Source organism: Procambarus clarkii, chromosome 30 (genome assembly GCF_040958095.1).
Source record: "Procambarus clarkii isolate CNS0578487 chromosome 30, FALCON_Pclarkii_2.0, whole genome shotgun sequence".
NCBI lineage: Eukaryota > Metazoa > Arthropoda > Malacostraca > Decapoda > Cambaridae > Procambarus > Procambarus clarkii.
In genome coordinates this window covers 24819479-24837239 of record NC_091179.1, presented here as the reverse complement: position 1 = coordinate 24837239, position 17761 = coordinate 24819479, and the positions used below count along the sequence as shown (strand labels likewise).

Genomic DNA, 17761 nt, shown 5'->3' with positions numbered 1-17761 from the left:
AATGTCAATGACAACCCTGGAAACACAAACTGAAAATGTCTCTATTTTCCGCTTGTTACAACTTGTAATAAAGTTGTTACAACTTGGCTTAACGTGTTTATGACGTATTAGAACGTTGTTACAACTTGCTATATTGGTTGTTATAACTGGTTAGGCGGTGTTAAAACTTGTTCGAACGTTGTACCAACGTCGTAGTTTCGGTGTGTGTTTGGCGGGAAGTGTTTGGATGAAATCTGCATTTCATTGCGAGTTCTGTAGGAGTGGATTACTGTCTGGGGTTGGAGTATGGTGAGTGAGAAACATTTAGTATGTGTAAAAATTTTTGTTGGGCAACTAGCGGTGTTTGATGAAAGACTGTATTGCATGTTGGTGTTGGAGAAGTCCTAATAGTAGTTTTAGCTGCTATGTATATAAAGGATATTGTTTGGATTTTCCAACTCGTCCTCGACTCAAATCCATTACATCCAGCGGTCGATCCAACAGACGCATTCATAATTTTTTACATGCTGTTCATTCTAAACGGGAATTTTCTCGTATATAAATTAATATTATAATATATTAGCATATTGTGCATATATATGTTAGGTTAGGTGTTTAAGTTCTGTTGCCGATTATTTGTATTTGTAGTATGTAGGTAGAGCATTTATAGCGTTGTGGTTCGAACAAAATTCGTCAGCGAAGCACTTGTTCTAGAAGTGTTCGGGCGTCAGCAGTTGTGAGTCGTGTGTAAATCGTTTTTCATTCATAAACAGGGGGTTTGGCGGGTGCATGGAATGGACTTTGGTGTCTTTGTTTAGAAGACGGGCTGGATTTTTCCAGGCTCACCACGGATCATTGGTTTGTTGGCCAGACTCGTGGCTAACTGTTTGGCCACGCAGCCCGTCCTCCAAACAAAGACCCAAAATTGATTCCATGCCCCCGCCAAACCCTCTGTTTACGAATGAAAAACGGTTTACACACGACTCACAACTGATGACGTCCGAACACTTCCGGAACAAGTGCTTCACTGACGAATTTTGTTCGAACCACAACGCTATAAATGCTTCACCCTGTACTACAAATACAAATAATCTGCAACGGAACCCAAACACCTAACCTATGCCTATATATGCAGAATATGTTAATATATTATAATATTAATTTATATTTGAGAAAATTCACAATATATTAACATATTCTGCATATATAGGCATAGGTTAGGTTAGGTGGTTGGGTTCTGTTGGCGATTATTTGTATTTGTAGTACAGGGTGAAGCATTTATAGCGTTGTGGTTCGAACAAAATTCGTCAGTGAAGCACTTGTTCCGGAAGTGTTCGCACGTCATCAGTTGTGAGTCGTGTGTAAACCGTTTTTCATTCGTAAACAGAGGGTTTGGCGGGGGCATGGAATCAATTTTGGGTCTTTGTTTGGAGGACGGGCTGCGTGGCCAAACAGTTAGCCACGAGTCTGGCCAACAAACCAATGATCCGTGGTGAGCCTGGAAAAATCCAGCCCGTCTTCTAAACAAAGACACCAAAGTCCATTCCATGCACCCGCCAAACCCCCTGTTTATGAATGAAAAACGATTTACACACGACTCACAACTGCTGACGCCCGAACACTTCTAGAACAAGTGCTTCGCTGACGAATTTTGTTCGAACCACAACGCTATAAATGCTCTACCTACATACTACAAATACAAATAATCGGCAACAGAACTTAAGCACCTAACCTAACATATATATATGGACAATATGCTAATATATTATATTAATTTATATATGAGAAAATTCCCGTTTTGAATGAACAGCATGTAAAAAATTATGAATGCTTCTCTGGAATCGACTGCTGCAACCCGTTCTCACACCAGACTGTTTAAAGCAGCGGCCGTCCTCCCCAGACACATTCATCAGTTTTAACATACTGTGTATTAAAAATTGGTTTGTTCACATATATAAATTAATATTCTTATACATAAAAATTGTATGTATAGTTTGGCATAGGTTAGGTTAGGTGTTTAGGTTCTCTTGGTAATTATTTGTATTTATAACTTCATGGGCGAAGCATTTATAGAATTGTGGTTCGAATAGAGGACGTGAGCGAAGCACTTGTTCCGGAAGTGTTCGGACGTCATCAGTTGTGAGTCGTGTGTAAACAGCTTTTCATTCATAAACAGGGGGTTTGGCTGCTGAACTAAAGAGTTTGGATCTTTGTATGCGAGAACGGGTTGAAACCAGGATGTAATCAGCCCGTCCTCCAAACAAAGATCCAAAAGTGATTCCATCCACCCGTCAAACCCCCTGTTTATGAATGAAAAATGGTTTACACACGACTCACAACTGGTTTCGTTCGAACACTTCCGGAACAAGTGCTTCACTGACGAGTTTTGTTCGAACCACTTCGCTATAAATCAGCCCGTCCTCCAAACGAAGATCCAAAAGTGATTCCATGCACCCGCCAAACCCCCTGTTTATGAATGAAAAGCGGTTTACACAAGACTCACAACTGCTGACGTTCGAACATATCCGGAACAAGTGCTTCACTGACGAATTTTGTTCGAATCACAACGCTATAAATGCTTCACCCACGTACTACAAATACAAATAATCGCCAACAGAACCTAAACACCTAACCTATGTCTATATATGCACAATATGCTAATATATTATAATATTAATTTATACTTGAGAAAATTCCCGTTTTGAATGAACAGCATATTAAAATTTATGAATGCGTCTGTGGGGTCGACCGCTGGATGAAATGGACTTGAGTCGAGGACGGGTTGGAGTGTGATAACACTTCGCCACGGGGACCTGATAAGTTATAAAGAAAATGATTGTTATGAAGATTCTCAGGAGTCTTGGTCAGAGGGCATATGTGGAGAGGGGGAGTGAAGAGGGTGGAATGGGGGTGTGGGAGTACACCTTATAGTATTTTATAAATAAAATGAAAAAACCTGGAGTTTAACTGTGTTTAATATTGGCCCCACGTTGTCACTGTTCAATCACTGTTCGTTGTCACGGTGTTCAGGCATACTCAGGTTGCAAAGTGATACAAAAAAATATAATTTAAATAATTTAAATTTGACCATAAGCATTGCCACTAAAAATATAGATAATTAAGAATACATTATATGCGAAGTACAGATTTATGTATACTATATGAAAGACAAGTGATAAAGAATAAATTAAAAAGGATTCAGAAAATAAATACAGGAAAGGTAAAGGAAATTAAGGTAATGAAACATTTTTAACACAACAGGCAAGATCGACGGGGAGTCCCGGCTAGGCTGGTGTTGGAGCAGTGATCGAACGCAGCCGGCAGTGTCGTCGGCAGCTGTGATCCCAAATCCTACAAGGTAATACGGTCCAGTGTTGGGATAGCCTTGGTGGGGGCCTGGGCTCCCTTGCAGCCATGGTGGGGGCCTGGGCTCCCTTGCAGAGGCAGAGGGGGCACTAGGTGGTATATTTCTAATCGTTCGTGGCACTAGACACTTGGGAATGGGTAGAGTGTGAGTGGTGGCATGCCTGTGACCATAGAGTGGCACCAGGTAGCATCACGCTACACTTGTACTACCAATTATAAATGACCTAATTGCTGCACAGAGTAAAGGGTTTCGAATCTCCTTTGTATGGATACCATCACACATAAATATAACCCATCACAATGAGACAGACATTGCAGCCAAGTTAGCGTGTAACAAAGATGAAGTTAAATTAGATCTAGGTATCCCCATCTCTGCTGTCAAAACTATATTGTTCCAAACACTCAGGTCTGATAGGAAAGAAATTACTGACTCCCAACGACCTGAAAGCACCAGTATAACAAGATATGATTTGTTCAGATCTGAAACTTATGTTTATGGGCAGCACAAGACGTCCACCAGACTGTGCGACACAGTGGTTGCAAGGATCAGGTTGGGTTACCGTTACCTGTGGCAGGTGGCTACAGGTGACGGATCTCCCAATCCTGAGCACTCCAGGTGCAAACTCTGTGAGCAATAACTGGGGCATGATCTCCCGCACTACATCACCGAATGCCCAGTTATTAGACCAGTTGGCATGAGGTACTTGGAACTTTGCAATGACTTCATTCACTCGCGTTTTCTTGAGGATATCCTCGTATTGCACCCAAAATTTGTCAGTGCAGAGTACTGAACATATGGCCCTGTATTACTAACCATCCTGCGAGATGGGGAATTTTAGTATCGCTGCTACCATATTCACTCTTGTGTTCATGATATCCTCATAATGCACCCAGAGTCTGCCAGTGCAGACTGCTGATCACATGCCTCTGTATGACTAACCATCCTGTGTGATGGGGATTTTTAGCATCACGTAGCTAGCTTTTTGACACACTGTACTCCCCTTCATATAGTCTATTTGTGCAGCATTAGGTAGCTGCACAAATGCAGATGTACCTAATGTGTTAATACAAAAAAATACACTTGTGTGTAGAATCAAGTCGTGCCTGTGCACCCGTAGACTCTGCACGTTCTCCCGAGCCTTTCCAACATCGCTAGATTGTTGTACTAAATTGACCGAACCTAACCCACCCGAGGATTGATAAACAGGACATCACGTCAACCGCTGCCGTTTTTGGTACATCAGACTAGCCCGTTCTCTCGAGTTGCCGCATCTCTAGCCTAGCCCTAGCTTAGCCTAGCCTAGCCTAGCCTAGCGACCAACTCATAGATAACATGAATACTTGTGAGCTGCAATGATTTATATTACATTATATTACTGCTAGTTCTCTACTGGGTGTAAGTCGAGACCAAACAATAATACTTGTAATAGAAGGGAATGTTAATAAGGTGCTAATATGTCAACATACAGAACACGAAACAATATAGACAAATTTGATAAATTTAGATTTATAAAAGACTGGTAAATACTGATTTGTATTGCAGAATTATGGAACAGATTTTCGGGTAATATTATTGACGTGGGAGTGCTGAATTGTTTAAATTAAAGCGTAGGTTGAATATATATTTGTATGTTTGATTTAGAATAAAATTATGCATCTTAGCATAAGCCAACGGACCCTTTAGTTCTAATAGCATTAAAATTATAATTTTAAATAGTTTTTCAAACTATTTTAATTCTAGTCTCCGAGCAAGAAATTGACAGGGAAGTATTATATTTCGTTCCATTTTATTTTACCATACATATTTGGCTTTCCTTTATTTAGTCTTTTATCTGGAAAAAATTTCCCCGTTGTTACGATTACGAAAGTGTTTGATAGCCATCATATATTGTCAAAATATCACCAGAGGGTTAAACTGTATGTTCTTCTGTTAACCTTGCCAGAGGGTCAGACTCTAGGTGTTCCTGTTGACCTTGCACGGCGGTCAGACTCGAGCAGTGGCTCGAGTGGCTTGGTGGCTTCGTCTGAGGTCGCAGGCGACGGCCGCGGGCATCATGAGCCAGAGGACGATGGCGGTAGACATTATGGCGGCCAAAACCCATAAACTTATAGCGTAGCTTCCGCTCGCGTCACGGATGAACCCTGTACAATATGGTACAATATGCAACGCTCAATTACGCAACAATATTGATACTGGGCGTTCTCATACTCCTTAAACAGTTTTATTATCATTTTGAAACATGTAAATATGTACAAACTTACTTACATAACTTGAAATAAATACCTGTGAGTGAGCCGAAGATAGGAAAACCAAACCCAGTTATTAAGCTGGTGACCCCGAACGTCGCTGGCTGCTTTTCTACACCCATAAACTTTATAATTAATAAATTATTCAGAGTGACGGCAGAACCAAGACCGAAGCCAAAGACAGCCATGGCTACAGCTGCCAGCGTGACGGTCCTCAGGAAAGGGAACACTGTGGAAGGCAGGCAACAGTCATTACCTCACTGTGGTCACAGTCACACACGGCTAGTTGTCCCTTCTCATCAGTGTATGCACCTGTATATTGTACTGCTCCCAAGCCATAAATAGATATTTCAATTTCAGTTTCATTGTCTACAACCTTTATATGTTTCAATCTATTAATCCCTTAAACTGTCGTTCAGAAGAGTAAAGAATAGATTAGGTTTATAGTGAAATGTGCGCTCCAGACAAGGACGACGCAGAGGTGTAGACGGGGACGACACAGGTCCAGATGGGGACAACACAGATCCAGATGGGGACGACACAGATCCAGATGGGGACGACACAGGTCCAGATGGGGACGACACAGATCCAGATGGGGACGACACAGATCCAGATGGGGACGACACAGGTCCAGATGGGGACGAAACAGAGGTCCAGATGGGGACGACACAGATCCAGATGGGGACGACACAGGACCAGATGGGGACGACACAGGTCCAGATGGGGACGAAACAGGTCCAGATGGGGACGACACAGATCCAGATGGGGACGACACAGATCCAGATGGGGACGACACAGGTCCAGATGGGGACGATACAGATCCAGATGGTGACGACACAGGTCCAGATGGGGACGACACAGGTCCAGATGGGGACGACACAGGTCCAGATGGGGACAACACAGATCCAGATGGGGACGACACAGATCCAGATGGGGACGACACAGGTCCAGATGGGGACGACACAGGTCCAGATGGGGACGACACAGGTCCAGATGGGGATGACACAGATCCAGATGGGGACGACACAGATCCAGAATGGGGACGACACAGGTCCAGATGGGGACGACACAGATCCAGATGGGGACGACACAAGTCAAGATGGGGACGACACAGGTCCAGATGGGGACGACACAAGTCCAGATGGTGACGACACAGGTCCAGATGGGGACGAAACAGAGGTCCAGATGGGGACGACACAGATCCAGATGGTGACGACACAGGACCAGATGGGGACGACACAGGTCCAGATGGGGACGACACAGGTCCAGATGGGGACGACACAGGTCCAGATGGGGACGACACAGAAGTCCCCTTCAAAAATCTATGTATGATAAACATACACATACTCCACACATTATGTAATGTTTTGTGCACTTAGAAAGCTTCTTCCAAGATGGATGTATCAGGACCCGTGAACATCACGCCAGATAGAACTATGGGTTTGACGTTAATAGAGACCTGACGTATGAACCCCATTCATAATGCTGTAAAAAATTGCTCACCCTATACTTTTTGCAAAAGTGAAATAAAGGGATCTAATTTGCTCGCCACAGTACCCTACCTTGTGCTACTAACCCCCCCCCCCCCCACCTATGGGGTGGGGTGGCGTGGATGTTGTACTTTTAAAGTACATTATCAAAAATATGTACTGTACCATATAAACATATAACACCGTGATCGGTATATAATTTCTCATTATCGTCCTTGTCCTTATTACTAATGATGCATACATTATCCACTATGTGACTAATTGTTAACTCTCAAACTACTGCAATTAATCATTGTCTATTCTGTCACTAGTTTTATTTAATTGCTTAAGATTGACAGTTTATCTTGTAACTTACAAATCACTGCAAATTCTCAATGCTAACCTGAACTTCCTTGTTAGCTTTAATACTTGCCAAAACGCTGTTCATGTTAGTGTCATTATGAGAATGTATCACATAATCACCCAAATCCCAACATGCTAAACATATGTTCTGATACCAGATTTACGAGTTAGGGGCTCCCTACACTTAAATGACACAACTATTTGTGTTTCAGAGGCTCCTTACACTTAAATGACACAACTATTTGTGTTTCAGAGGCTCCTTACACTTAAATGACACAACTATTTGTGTTTCAGAGGCTCCTTACACTTAAATGACACAACTATTTGTGTTCCAGAGGCTCCTTACACTTAAATGGCACAACTATTTGTGTTCCAGAGGCTCCTTACACTTAAATGACACAACTATTTGTGTTCCAGAGGCTCCTTACACTTAAATGACACAACTATTTGTGTTCCAGAGGCTCCTTACACTTAAATGACACAACTATTTGTGTTCCAGAGGCTCCTTACACTTAAATGGCACAACTATGTGTGTTCCAGAGGCTCCTTACACTTTAGTGGCACAACTATGTGTGTTCCAGAGGCTCCTTACACTTAAATGGCACAACTATTTGTGTTTCAGAGGCTCCTTACACTTAAATGGCACAACTATGTGTGTTCTAGGGGCTCCTTACACTTTAGTGGCACAACTATTTGTGTTCCAGAGGCTCCTTACACTTAAATGACACAACTATGTGTGTTCTAGGGGCTCCCTACACTCTAATCGCACAACTTTACTCTTTTATTGTGTCGATTCGGGCACCACTGGGTACCCTATCAAGTAAATATATAACTGTATCCCATAATTTTAATTGCTTTATTTCGAATATTTATCTGTTGATTTATTATGATCCCCAATTATCATAATTCCTAATTCTTTTTCGTATTCTAATTATGCAATTCCAATGTTATTGAGCTGATATTCAGTTATTTTTCATTCAAATTTCTTACGCTAAGACTCCTATATTTGTCAGCATTAAACTGCATCTTCCGGTCTTTCGTCCATTGTTAAAGCCTATTATATCTTTTACTGATGTTCTCAGAATTTATTCCTAACCTTATTTTGCATCTTCAGTAAATTTAATGTTAAATAAGTGTTAAAATGCGTCTTCAGTAAATGTTACTAAATTTAAACCAAACACTCACTACGCACACTGGTGCTAAGCCAGTAACACGTGGACATGCCTCGAACCAGGCTACGTGACCAAGCCTCGCATCAGGCTACGTGGACATGCCTCGCATCAGGCTACGTGACCAAGCCTCGCATCAGGCTACGTGACCAAGCCTTGCATCAGGCTACGTGACCAAGCCTTGCATCAGGCTACGTGACCAAGCCTTGCATCAGGCTACGTGACCAAGCCTTGCATCAGGCTACGTGACCAAGCCTTGCATCAGGCTACGTGACCAAGCCTTGCATCAGGCTACGTGACCAAGCCTTGCATCAGGCTACGTGACCAAGCCGTGAACGGAAAGACAGTAGACACAATTACAAGTTATTAGGCTTGGGGCAGATGAAGAAGACAGAAGAGAATGTTACTTGTATATATTCACAAATTAACAGCAAACATGATTTACATTTTAGTATCAACGTTAGTTAATTTATGTCATTAATATGTAAACAGGTCAGCACACATAAACAAATAAGACAAGAGTTGTTTTACCAAATATTGCAATTGTCATAATAGCGTAGCCGAAGAGGGCGCACAGTCGCATGTTGAATCTCTTCCAGTCGGCCAGGGGAGAGATGACTAGACGGGTCACCAGGTTGCAGAAACCCATCACAGAGATGCACCAAGCAGCGTCCTCGAGGCTGTGGCCGGCAGCTCGCATCGCAAAGGGTACCATCATTACAAAGTTGAAATAGCTGCTCAGGGAAAACAAGTTTCCAAAGGAAATAATAAGAGCACGATATGACCGAAGAACAACCATATCTGCCAATAATGTTTCTGTCACACGCATAATCAATCCTTTCAGTCTTAACATGCAACCCAAAGATGTATGATCTATTTGTCTGTCAACTGACCCGAGAGATTCAGTACTTGAAATAAATACCCCAAACGCAACATCTCCTGACATGACTATGTTCAAGGAACTATGACTCTCACGGTGGCCATCAGCAGGTGCTGGCCTGAGTCTCTCGTCACCCTTGGCACTTGCTGATTCTGATTTCTCGTTGGGACGCTCTTCATCAACCACTAGAGAAGATACAATCACACACTCCCTATGACCCGAGCTTTCAGTTTGAGGCTTCAGAAGGGCGAGTCCTTCCTGTGGAGGATCTGTCTTTCCTCGTCGTGGCTTCATGTGCCACTTTACCGGCTGGAACAAAGTAACTGCCACTAAGCAATTCATCATAATTCCGCCCAATATGAGAGCTGCTCCTTTAAAGGTATACTGAGCAAGTAAGTAGCGTACTAACGGAGGATTGGCGGTCTGTCCCGCGCAGATCCCGACCACCAGGAAAGTGTTGGACAGGCCTCGTCGACGGTCAAAATACATAGGAAGCGTGATAAAGCTTACGCTACAGACAAGCCCTCCACCGATACCTGTGTTAGGGGAAAAATGCATTAACAATTATGTCTTGAATATGTGGTCGATGACGCGTGTCCGGGAGCCTCGTCTGGCAACACTGCAGTGCTCCTGAGAGCTACACGTGTATTTATGATCCAACTTGTCTTATTTCTTCTGCTCATTTTTGTTTTTATTATTACATTTATTATTATTATATTTATTATTATTACATTTATTATTATTATATTTGTTATTATTATTTAGGTTATTTTTTTTATGAACATCTTTATGAAACGCTGCACAAAGAAATGTGCATTAAGAAATAAGGTGGAAATAACTGACGTTTCATTTACCTAGGCTGTAGGAGACTGGATCCGCGGACCCCACGTGTGTGAGCCCGAAGCTCTATCGACCGAGTTATCGAGTAGTAGTAGAATAGCTCGGTCGATAGAGCTTGGGCCTCACACGCGTGGGGTCCAGGGTTCGAATCTCCTACAGCCCAGGTGAATGGAATGTTTATTTCCACGGAAGTGTGGATGACTTTTTTAGCTGAAATTGTTTAAACAAAACAGAAGAAAAGATTATATTATCTCATCAAATATTGACTTGAGTAAAAGATCAAGTCACCAGCGATGTAAAGTCTAGGAGTGGTAGAAGTACCTATTCAGTGAAGCATTTATTCATTACTTTTTTGCATATTTTGGTTAGAATATTTAGATGAAAATACAGTTAAACTAATCCAACAAGAAGCAAACCAACTCACCACTCAGAAGAGAATAGGAGAAGAAGAGAAACTGCGCTGAGGGCGAGAACGCAGAGATAATAATTGAAGAAGAGACAAGCAAGCCTCCCAAGTAACCAATCCTTCTCCAGCCGAACTCCTTCGCCAGGGGACGGACGAGGGGTCCCATCAAGTGCCAGATGAGCCACTGGATGTTGAATATCCAGCTGGTGGTAGCAGAAGGAGTGTTCAGATCCAGCAGGAAGCCGGAGAATAAAATTCCGAAGCATGGAGCAAGAGACAGCGCCAACATCTGGGGGATGAGAGTTATAGTTATTACGTCTATCTTGTTAGTACCCTTGGTACAGAGAGGAGGAGTGCGGAAGCCATCATTCCTTTCCCAGACTGTTAAATCCAGGAGAGGCGGTTTACCTTTACTGTCCACCCCCCAAGTATCACCAAGTATAACCAAGCATTCCCTTCGATACTATATCATCATTCTTCAGTGCAGTAGACATCAGGTTGAAGGCCCAGATTAACCAGGACATTTTCTTCAACAATACCCATGTAAATATTCGCAAATTAGGACAGCAAGGGGGTCAGTCATGGCAAATTTATGTCCTATATGCAAGTGAGTACATGGCACTGAAACTTACCGAGATAATGAAACTGCCGAGTGCCACCAACCATCCCCAGCCTCCGTCAGGCACTACCATACCACCTGTTGACTTCTCTGCCACGTCTAAATTGGTTAACGTTTGCTTTTCATCAGGGAAAACATTTCCTCGGTTAGTAGCACAGCTGCCTTCTGAGGCTGCTTCATGTGGTCGAGTTAAGGGCGTGTTGGGAGCGCACAACTGCGCCCCTGGATCTTTCCCGCCATCCGGACACTGCATCTCGTCATTTTTTGGAAAACATTCATCTAACTCCCCTTCATTCCTCTTTATCTTACAATTTTCACAAGACAGATTGTTATCTGTATCACATTTCTCACAGGTTTCAATATTACTTTCATCGCTGGTTATCTTCTGGTCCGCGGTCTGGGCACTCGACTCTTGCCTTGTGACACCCGTCATTTTCCATCTATTCTCGTTGGGTTTACAGATGACAGTAGTATGTCATCGGCCCCTCTGTGACCGGACCCTGCTCCTCTCTCGCACCTCGCACACTGGGCTTCGTCTCTCCTGGGCGCTCTCCGTCACATCTCCTGCACTCGACCTGCGAACACAACGATACGAGGTAAAATGTAAAGAATGTGTATTAGGCTGTTTTCATCAACTTATATAAATCACTGAAGTTAGCACTATATATGCGTGCTAGCACCACCCCGGTACACCCTGGTGAGCGTGCTAGCACCTCCCCGGTACACCCTGGTGAGCGTGCTAGCACCACCCCGGTACACCCTGGTGAGGATGCTAGCACCTCCCCGGTACACCCTGGTGAGCGTGCTAGCACCACCCCGGTACACCCTGGTGAGGATGCTAGCACCTCCCCGGTACACCCTGGTGAGGATGCTAGCACCACCCCGCTACACCCTGGTGAGGATGCTAGCACCACCCCGGTACACCCTGGTGAGGATGCTAGCACCACCCCGGTACACCCTGGTGAGGATGCTAGCACCACCCCGGTACACCCTGGTGAGGATGCTAGCACCACCCCGGTACACCCTGGTGAGGATGCTAGCACCACCCCGGTACACCCTGGTGAGGATGCTAGCACCTCCCCGGTACACCACCTGGTTCTACTTCATCTTCTACTTCATCGATTTCCTTATGTACTATATACGTCTGGATCATGTCCCCCTCTATTCCTCCTTTCATCCAGTTCAATTTAGTTTAGTTATTTTCAGTCTATGTTGGTATCTCAACCTCATCAATTTTGGAAGTAATCGTGTGGCAAACCTCTATATTTTAATAATGTTTACTTTAGACTCTATTACTCACCTGACATATGAGATGTAAATCATGTTGAATGTTATTGTGTTTAGGCTCCTAAACGCTGCCCTGTGTTTGCAGGCTCAGCTTATGCAGCTGAATAGAAGTGAGGGAATATTTGTGTCTGAGTTATTAGGGCTTGACACCGTAAGTGGGAAACACAGCAGGTCTATTGCACTCATATTAAACAGGTCCAGGAGACATTCATTCACATCTTAATGCGAGGTGTAAACAGTCACACTGGTAGCTGTGTTGTGGCAGCTGTGTGGTGGTAGCTGTGTTGTTGTAGCTGTGTTGTGGTAGCAGTGTTGTGGTAGCTGTGTTGTGGTAGCTGTGTGGTGGTAGCAGTGTTGTGGCAGCTGTGTTGTGGTAGCTGTGTTGTGGCAGCTGTGTTGTGGTAGCTGTGTTGTGGCAGCTGTGTTGTGGTAGCTGTGTGGTGGTAGCTGTGTTGTGGTAGCTGTGTTGTGGCAGCTGTGTTGTGGTAGCTGTGTTGTGGCAGCTGTGTTGTGGTAGCTGTGTGGTGGTAGCTGTGTTGTGGTAGCTGTGTTGTGGCAGCTGTGTTGTGGTAGCTGTGTTGTGGTAGCTGTGTGGTGGTAGCAGTGTTGTGGCAGCTGTGTTGTGGCAGCTGTGTTGTGGCAGCTGTGTTGTGGCAGCTGTGTTGTGGCAGCTGTGTTGTGGCAGCTGAGTTGTGGCAGCTGTGTTGTGGCAGCTGTGTTGTGGCAGCTGTGTTGTGGCAGCAGTGTTGTGGCAGCTGTGTTGTGGCAGCTGTGTTGTGGCAGCTGTGTTGTGGCAGCTGTGTTGTGGCAGCTGTGTTGTGGCAGCTGTGTTGTGGCAGCTGAGTTGTGGCAGCTGTGTTGTGGCAGCTGTGTTGTGGCAGCTGTGTTGTGGCAGCAGTGTTGTGGCAGCTGTGTTGTGGCAGCTGTGTTGTGGTAGCTGTGTTGTGGCAGCTGTGTTGTGGTAGCTGTGTGGTTGCAGCTGTGTTGTTGTAGTTGTGTTGTGGCAGCTGTGTTGTGGCAGCTGTGTTGTGGCAGCTGTGTTGTGGCAGCTGTGTTGTTGTAGGTGTGTTGTGGCAGCTGTGTTGTTGTAGGTGTGTTGTGGTAGCTGTGTGGTGGCAGCTGTGTTGTTGTAGTTGTGTTGTGGCAGCTGTGTTGTGGTAGCTGTGTTGTGGTAGCTGTGTTGTGGTAGCAGTGTTGTGGTAGCTGTGTTGTGGTAGCTGTGTTGTGGCAGCAGTGTTGTGGTAGCTGTGTTGTGGTAGTTGTGTTGTGGCAGCTGTGTTGTTGTAGCTGTGTTGCGGTAGCTGTGTGGTGGCAGCTGTGTTGTTGTAGCTGTGTTGTTGTAGCTGTGTTGTGGCAGCTGTGTTGTTGTAGCTGTGTTGTGGTAGTTGTGTTGTGGCAGCTGTGTTGTGGTAGCTGTGTTGTGGCAGCTGTGTTGTGGTAGCAGTGTTGTGGCAGCTGTGTTGTTGTAGCTGTGTTGTGGCAGCTGTGTGGTGGCAGCTGTGTTGTTGTAGCTGTGTTGTGGTAGCTGTGTTGTGGCAGCTGTGTTGTTGTAGCTGTGTTGTGGCAGCTGTGTGGTGGCAGCTGTGTTGTTGTAGCAGTGTTGTGGTAGCTGTGTGGTGGCAGCTGTGTTGTTGTAGTTGTGTTGTGGCAGCTGTGTTGTGGTAGCTGTGTTGTGGTAGCTGTGTGGTGGCAGCTGTGTTGTGGTAGCAGTGTTGTGGTAGCTGTGTGGTGGCAGCTGTGTTGTTGTAGCTGTGTTGTGGTAGTTGTGTTGTGGCAGCTGTGTTGTGGTAGCTGTGTTGTGGCAGCTGTGTTGTGGTAGCAGTGTTGTGGCAGCTGTGTTGTGGCAGCTGTGTTGTGGTAGCTGTGTTGTGGTAGCTGTGTTGTGGCAGCTGTGTTGTGGTAGCAGTGTTGTAGCAGCTGTGTTGTGGCAGCTGTGTTGTGGCAGCTGTGTTGTGGCAGTAATACTACTGCCACAACACTGGCAGTGTCATACCTTCCCCTTATATCCTTAAAAATAACACAAATAACGCTAGTTCATACAGGAGGCGATACGGCAGACATAAACAATTATAGATCAATATCAAATCTAAATTATAAAAAATATTTGAAAAATGCATTTACGAAATGCTCTACTCCTACCTCGTAAAATTCAACATACTAAGTCCCTGTTAATTTGGCTTCCTCTCCCAAAAGTGTACTAATGATGCAATTATTAGTTTGCTTGATATAATCTATGCAGCCCTTGCCAAAAGTGTGTTCTTAATTGTACTCTTCATTGACCTGAGAATGGCCTTTGATACTGGTAGCAATAAATATCTCTTACTTAAACTTCACCATTATGGAATCTGAGGCCTTAACCTGAAATATATTCGATCCTGTCTTAGTGACAGACACCAATATGTAGCCATCAATGATATAATCTCCCCAACTCTACCATTAACAGTAGTATATCTCCCTCACTCGCAGCCCCTCTGTTTAAATCCTTAAACATGCTAAGCATTAACGGATCACGGCAGATCTGCCTTCATGTTAATTTAGGAACTGCCTTAATAGTTCCTAAATTGACAGATGTGTAGAACCCATAATCGTCACACCAGAAATAAATATCACTTTGATATCCCCAGAGTCAAACTAAATCTATGTAGACACACTTATGTAAATAAAGGGAACTAGTCTATGGAACTCACTCCTTAACGAATTAAAAAGCTGTCCAACCTAAGCCTTATTCAAAAATAAAACAAAAAAATATCTAATTTGATCCTCACAGTTTCTTACCTAGTGCCTTAAACTCGCACAGTAGCTTGTGCTACTCACTCCCCCAGTATATGTGCCTAAGGCATACAACTTCACCGCTGTATTCACTGATATCATCTTATATCGTGGTGGTTATGTTGAACGCACATTTTACTACAATGTATTAGAAACTAGAAACAAATTATGTTACAATGCACCTGTTGATAATCGTCAAATTTTACTATAATGTACCTAGTAATTTTCTTCGCACTTTCTTACCATGTACCTCTTAAAAATTTTCAATTTTGCTACAAATTACATACTTAAAATTATCTGTTACATTAAGGACCTGGCCGAAAGGCTATGCGTGTTAGTGGCTTTACAAGAATGTAAAAACGTCAATGGTATGTACTCTCATAAAGCCAATGTACCTTCCTGTATATATATATATATATATATATATATATATATATATATATATATATATATATATATATATATATATATATATATATATATATATATATATATATATATATATATAAGGGTGTTGAGGCAGCAGTGTTTCAGGATAAGAACACAGGTATAGTTACCAGACTGGTTGCTCCGTTGCAGGAGTATGATGCACACAACCTGACCAGGTCACTGTAAGCGTCTGTGGGGATTTATCCCACACAGATACACACCACAATCTTCCTCAACCCTGTTTCAAGGTGATAATTCTTGCCACTTTGAGTTAATTAGTGTTTTGTCACAAGTAATTAGACAGATTAAAAGGGAGATTGGTTACATTACGAGTGGTCATCTTCAAGTGGAGACATTCACAAGGATATGGTGGTTAAATTAACAAAGTGAGTATTACATATGAATAATATAATTATAACCCGTTTGGGACCGTACAAAAAATATGCCTTATCATATCTTTAGAACTGAAATACACTCAAGATATGATTAGCGTATCATCAAGGAGCATACAGATATATGGAAGGAGACAATACACGGGACATAGCAACTTTGGTATTACAGTTGGGTTCGTTCTTGATTCACAAATGGGAATTCCGGGTTCGAATCCTGGACAGGGCAGAAAAGAATTGGCACGTTTCCTAACACCTAATGGTTCGGTTCATCTCCTCTGATCAATTCCATTACAATGAGAAACCACACCCTCACTCAAACCACCTAGGTACTTTAATTTAAATTACCTGAGGGCCACTAATACTTGTGGCCTCGACGAGGACAGGAAGCTGGCGGTATGTCAAATGTTCCCCTATTTGCCCTGGTGATCTTTCCTAGCTGTATTTTAAAACCCAGCAGAGTTTTAGCGTTTACGGCTTCGGTGGGTATGCGGTTCTACGGGTTTAATACCTTATGGGTTAAAAAGCATCTCCTGTTTTCTGTCCAACATTGTGGCTTGAGTTTGAACCCGTTGTTCCCCGTTCGTGTTACATCTGACCGTTTGAAGAAACTATACGAAGCGACATCGTCCAAACTGTTTAGTATTTTGAAGGTTTCTATGAGATCCGCTCTGTCATGCATGGTTTGTATTGTTAGCCTAGTGGCCTTCAACCGTTCCTGATACCAGAGATGTCCGATATGAGAGAGCTCTGGTATGATTTTTGTTGCCCGTGTTGCACCTTCTCCAAGGCAGTTATGTTTTTCTGAAGATGAGTCTCCATGCCAGTATACAGGCATGGAGACGCAACACAGACATATCAACTGAACAACTACTATCTTTTCCTCGAAGGTAAAGGTACGCTTATGCAGGCGATGAGTCACAATAACGTGGCTGAAATATGTTGACCAGACCACACACTAAAAGTTGAAGGGAGGACGACGTTTCGGTCCGTCCTGGACCATTCTCAAGTCGATATGTGAGACTTGAGACTTGAGAGACTACACATATCGACTTGAGAATGGTCCAGGACGGACCGAAACGTCGTCGTCCCTTCAACTTCTAGTGTGTGGTCTGGTCATCAAAGGTACGCTTGATTATTCCCAGTTTGTTTTTCTTTTTTTTTTTTTTTTTACTTCCGCACCCCCTTGTTGTGCAACTTATAGTGAATGATGGATTCTGACTCCAAGGTCTTTACTTCATCTATCAGTTGTAAGATAGTGCTACTAATCTGGTAGTGGTGACGTGGATTGTTATGCCTCATATGCAAGGTCTTGCATTTATCGAGAGTAAAAAGCATACGCCAGTTACCTGACCATTTGTGGAGTTTATGTAGATCTCATTGAAAGGTCTCAATATCAATATCACTTTCACTTCCCACTTTACCATAGATCTTTGTGTCATATGCAAATTTGATGATGTGGTTTGTAATATTCTCATGTATTTCATTAATGTATATGACATATAGGGTTGGCCCCAAAATGGACCCCTGTGGCACCCCACTTAGCACA

The 17761-nt window shown here is 43.4% G+C and overlaps 1 protein-coding gene across 2 annotated transcripts; it reads right to left on the bottom strand.

The window, feature by feature from the left end:
- Nucleotides 1-1662: 1662 nt before the first annotated feature.
- On the bottom strand, nucleotides 1663-16055 carry LOC123765557 (monocarboxylate transporter 12). Of its 2 annotated transcripts, none has more exons than XM_045754235.2 (6): nucleotides 15952-16055; nucleotides 11352-11913; nucleotides 10738-11008; nucleotides 9125-10009; nucleotides 5630-5821; nucleotides 1663-5487 (listed from the first exon to the last, which is right to left on the bottom strand). In XM_045754235.2, exons 2-6 carry the CDS (start codon nucleotides 11769-11771, stop codon nucleotides 5330-5332), a joined length of 1926 nt encoding a protein of 641 aa, XP_045610191.2. In that variant the 5' UTR covers nucleotides 11772-11913; nucleotides 15952-16055; the 3' UTR covers nucleotides 1663-5329. The 2 variants fall into 2 exon arrangements, with proteins under 2 accessions (XP_045610191.2, XP_069190166.1); XM_069334065.1 differs by lacking the exon at nucleotides 15952-16055 and adding an exon at nucleotides 12639-12769.
- Nucleotides 16056-17761: the final 1706 nt, after the last annotated feature.